At 39.4% G+C, this 5,000-nt stretch overlaps 1 protein-coding gene across 2 annotated transcripts in view; it reads left to right on the plus strand.

The window, feature by feature from the left end:
* LOC135094661 (ankyrin-2-like) overlaps positions 1 to 5,000 on the plus strand; it is a 179,058-nt gene that overhangs the window by 133,136 nt on the left and 40,922 nt on the right. For both annotated transcript variants that reach the window (XM_063994942.1, XM_063994943.1), the window contains one exon: positions 134 to 434. In XM_063994942.1, coding sequence (XP_063851012.1) covers positions 134 to 434 — 301 coding nt within the window. The remainder of the gene's footprint in view (positions 1 to 133; positions 435 to 5,000) is intronic.

Consider the following 5,000-nt stretch of genomic DNA (forward strand, 5'->3'; position numbering starts at 1 on the left):
GAAACCATATCTGTTTATTGCTTTATCAATCTGTAATGTATCTTTCATCAATCCAACATACCCTAACCAACACACACACACACACACACACACACACACACACACACACACACACACACACACACACACACAGGAGCTGGTCACTGCTGTAAGGGAAGGAGACGAGGCAGGGGTGAGGTCGGCACTTAACAGGGGTGCCCGGCCAGAGGTCATCGTCCCCACTAATGACGGGGCGTCATGGAATCTGCTGAGTTTGGCTGCCAGCAAGGGCCACCACCACCTACTGCCTCGCTTACTGGAGGCGGGGTTAAGTATAGAAGGTGGAGGCACCACTGACAGGACACCGCTGATGGAGGCTGCCGAGTGTGGCCACACCCAAACAGTGAAGGCACTGCTGAAACTCGGCGGTAACCCTCTGTCCATGAATAGTATAGGTGAGGCTGTGCTGCTGGCGGTGGTGGTTATGGTTGTGGTTGTGGTGGTGGTGGTGGTAATTGTAGATGTAGATGTGAATTATTTTTTTGGGTAATATTTTTACGACTGCTACTACTAATATTATTATTATTACAACAACTACTACAGCTACTACTCTTACTACTCATATTACTAGTTCTAATACTACTTCTATTACAATTACTATTATTACTAATGCTACTGCTACTACTACTGCTACTACTACTAATATTGCTACTTTTAATATAATACACATAATAATGTCAATAATAATAAAAAAAGAGGAAGAAGAAAATAAAAAGAAGAAAAAAAGAAAAAAAGAAGAAAAGAAAGGAAAAAGAAAAACAAGAACAAGAAGGAAAACAAGAAAAAAAACAAGAAAAAGAAGAAGAAGAAGAAGAAGAAGAAGAAGAAGAAGAAGGAGGAGATGAAGAAGAAGAAGAAGAAGAAGAAGAAGAAGAAGAAGAAGAAGAAGAAGAAGAAGAAGAAGAAAATAAGAAAAGAAGAAAAAAAAAGAAAAAGAAGATGAATAATGATAATAATAATAATAATAAAAATAATAATAATAATGTTAATAATAATAATAATAATAATAATAATAAGAAGAAGAAGAAAAGGAAAAAAATATTCTGCTACTACTTCTCGTCCTCCTCCTCCATTTCCTCCTCCTTTACCCCATCCTCACCTTTTCCTCATAACCAAGCTTCCTCTTATCCTCCTCCTCCTATTCCTCCCTTTTCTCCTCCACCTCTTTCACCTATTCCTTCCCCTTTATCTTCTCCTCCTCCTCCTTTACCCCAACCTCATCTTCTTTCTTATATTACAGCTATATTTTATTCCAGTTCTCTTCCTCTTCCTTCTCCCCATCCTCCTCCTCTATATCCTCCACCTCCTCCTTCTCCTTTTCCTTCTCCTCCTACTCCTTTTCCCCATCCTCATTTTCCTCCTACTACTATAATTTAGTTTTACCCTAATTCTCCTCCTTCTCCTCATTCATATCCTCCTTTTCCTCCTCCTCACTCTCCTTTTCCTTCTGCTCCTCTTCCTCCTGCTCCACCTCCTTCTCCTCCTCCTTGTCTCCCTCTTACTTTTCCCCAACCTGATCTTCCTCCTCTTACTCCACCTCCATTTTGCTTTAATTCTCCTACTCCTCCCTCTCTTCCTCCTCTTCCTCCTCCTACTCTTTTCTTTTTCATCCTTATTCTCATTTTCCTTCCAATACTGCTCTTTTTTCCCATCATCTTCCTCTTCCTACTCCAGCTAATTTTTACCCTAATTTTTCTCCTCCTCCTCGTCCTCCTACTTCTCATTCTCCTCCTCTTTCTCCACTTCCTCCTTCTCATTTTACTTCTTTTCCTCCTTTTTACCATCATCATCTTCCTTCTCTTACTCCAGCTCCATTTTACACTAATTTTCCTTGCCCTCCTCCTCCTTCTAATCCTTTTCCTTCTCCTCCTCCTCGTCGTCCTTCACCTCCTGCATCTCATCTTCCTTCTCTTCCTCCCCCCTTTCCCCATTCTCATTTTCCTCCTCCTACGCATCTCCATTTTACCCTAATTTTCCTCCTTCTCCTCATCATCATCATCATTTTCCTCCTTCTCCTTCTTCACTTCCTCCTTCTCATTTTCCTTTTCTTCCTCCTCCTTTTTCCTATCCCTATCTTCCTTCAGCTCAAGCTCCCTTTTACCTTAATTTGCCTCCTCTTCCTCCTTTTCCTCTTTTTCTTCCTCTTCCTCCTGCCACCTCATCTTTCTTCTTTTATTCCGGTTCTATTTTACTTTAATTCTCCTCCTCCTCCTCCTCCTCCTCCTATTTCATTACCACCTCTTTCTCCTTTTCCTTCTCTTCCTCCTCCTTTTCCCCATCCTAATCCTCCCCTCCTACTCCTGCTCCATTTTACATCAATTGTCCTCCTCCCCCTTCTCCTTCAGCTCCTCTTCCTCTTCCTATTCTTCTTCCTCCTCCTTCCCCTCCTCCTCCTCTTCTTCTTCTATTCCTCCTTCTCATCTTTGACTTCTTTCTTTTTTTCCCTCTTCCTCTTCCTCAAGAGGAATGGGAGGAGAAGAAGAAAGAAGGTGAAGGGGAGAGATAAAAAGAGGAGGAGGAAGAATACAAAGGAACACAAAGGAAAGCCAAACAGCAACAGACCTTTTGGTCCTTGCAAGTCTGTTTGGTAACTACTTCTAACTAGCTACAAGGAAGAGAGACAGGACAGCATAGTAGAAGGCTCCTCCCCACCCACCACTCCCTCCAGCTTGCGCTGGCATGGAAACAGTTGGCGAAAGTACCATGCAGTATGGAAAAACTGACATGGAATTTTCATAGGAAAGGATGAAAGGAAGTACTACTATTCACCCTACGGCGAAATCTATAAGCCTATCTGAAAGTTAATGCAATTTATAATAAAACTGGTGTCTGTACAATAAGTTTATTAGTGATTTTTTTTTTTTTTTTAATTATTCGGACAAGAGAGTTTGTTGGGGGTTTGCTTTTAAATATTTGTCTATTTTATTTTTGAATGATTCAATAGTATTGCTGTTCACAATTTATGCAGGAAGTTTATTCCATATGTTTACTATACGATTAAAGGAAAAATGTTTGGCTTGGTGGGATTTAAAAAGTTTGGGTATAATCTTGAATCCATTATTTCTGGCTAGGTTAGAATGATCAATGGTAAAATATTTATGTGCATCAATGTTACTATATCCTTTGAAAATTTTGAACATTTCAATTAGGTCTCCTCTTATCCTGCGTTTTGTTAAACTAAATAGGTTTAGTTCTTCCAGTCGTTCCTCATATGGCTTATTGCGCAATCTTAGAATAATCTTTGTGACTCTGCGCTGTATCTTTTTTTCTAGTTTTTCAATGTCTTTTTTGTATCATGACCAGAACTGTACACAGTATTCTAGATAAGGGCGCACCAGTGAATTATATAAGGCAAGTATAACCATTTCTGATTTAAATTCAAAGGTTCTTCCAATGAACCCTACTAATTTATTTGGCGTCTTTACTGTTTTTATACAGTGTTGACTCGGCGTTAGGTCGTTTGACACAACGACACCAAGATATTTTTTTTATCGGTGCTTGAAAGTGGTATGTTGTTCATTGCATATTTCGCCTGAACATTGTTGCTTCCGATATGTAGAATTTTACACTTTTCTATATTGAATCTCATCTGCCATTTTTTCTGCCCAGCTTGTTAGTTTATTGAGTCAATGGCAGTTCCTGCCATTGTGACACTGACGTTACTCTACTTGTTATTTTGGTGTCGTCTGCAAATTTACTTATTTTGCAGTTTATCCCTTCATCATTATCATTAATGTACATTATAAAGAGTACTGGTCCTAATACAGAGCCTTAAGGAACGTCGCTATTTACCTTTTGCCACTCTTGATTCTTTTTCCATTTATCACAACACGCTGTTTTCTGTCAGAGAGCCAGTCTCTCAGCCATTTCAAGGTGTTTCCAGCAATGCTGTGAGCTTTTACTTTACTGATGAGTCTCTTATGGGGAACAGTGTCGAAAGCTTTCTGGAGATCAAGGTAGATAATATCAACAGGTTTTGTCTCGTCATATGAGTTAAATACTTCATAAAAGAAGTCTAGTAAGTTCGTTAAGCAGGAACGCTTGATTCTGAAACCGTGTTGCGAATCCTTTATGATTTTGTTTTCTTGTAAATATTTAACAATTTTTTCTCTGATTATTGTTTCCATCAGCACATCAGTTTTTTGCTCACTACTGAAGTGAAACTGATCGGTCTGTAATTGGCTGGAAGAGTTTTATTTCCTTTTTTAAAGATTAGCGTGACATTTGCTAGTTTCCATTCGTGGGGAACTTTACACGCTATTAAAGTTTTATTGAATAAAATCGTAAGCGGTTTCACGAGCTCATTTCTTACTTCTTTAAGAAGCCTGGGTGATATCTTGTGTGGCCCGGGTGTTTTGTTTACGTTCATGCTCTTCGTGACTGAGAGGATTTCACTTTCTATGATGGTGAAGTCCGGCAGCGTGGTGCCTCGTGACTGAGTCGTGGGGGTCGGCAGACTGCCCTGAACATCCTCAGTCGTGAAGAATTTTGAACAGTACTCATTCAGGGTGTTCGCCATATCTGTTTTGCTTTCATTTTTTTTTCTTTTTTTGCCATTTTCTGTTATTAGTGGACCAATCGTTGATGTTAAAACCCCTTTAATTTTTACATAGCTGTAAAATTCTTTTAGGTTCGTTTTACATGAGTTCGCGATCTGAGCTTCAACCGATTTTTTGCTGCCTTTGATCAGCTTTCTAATTTTTCTATGCAATCTGTCGTGCTCTAGTTTGTCATTATTATTTTGTGTTAGTATGTATTAGTGGTACGCATTTTTCCTAGCCAGAAGGCAGCATCTGATTTCATTATTCCACCATTTCGGTTTGGTGTTTTTTACCTTCCGTCTGTTTCGCTGCAGTACACACAAAATCGCAGTTTCATTTAACTTTTTAGCAAACACTTCCCATGCTTTGTTAATGTCTGGTGTTCCCAGCAGTTCATTTCAGTCTATGGATGCAAGCTGC

The sequence above is a fragment of the Scylla paramamosain genome, chromosome 46 (genome assembly GCF_035594125.1).
Source record: "Scylla paramamosain isolate STU-SP2022 chromosome 46, ASM3559412v1, whole genome shotgun sequence".
Lineage (NCBI taxonomy): Eukaryota > Metazoa > Arthropoda > Malacostraca > Decapoda > Portunidae > Scylla > Scylla paramamosain.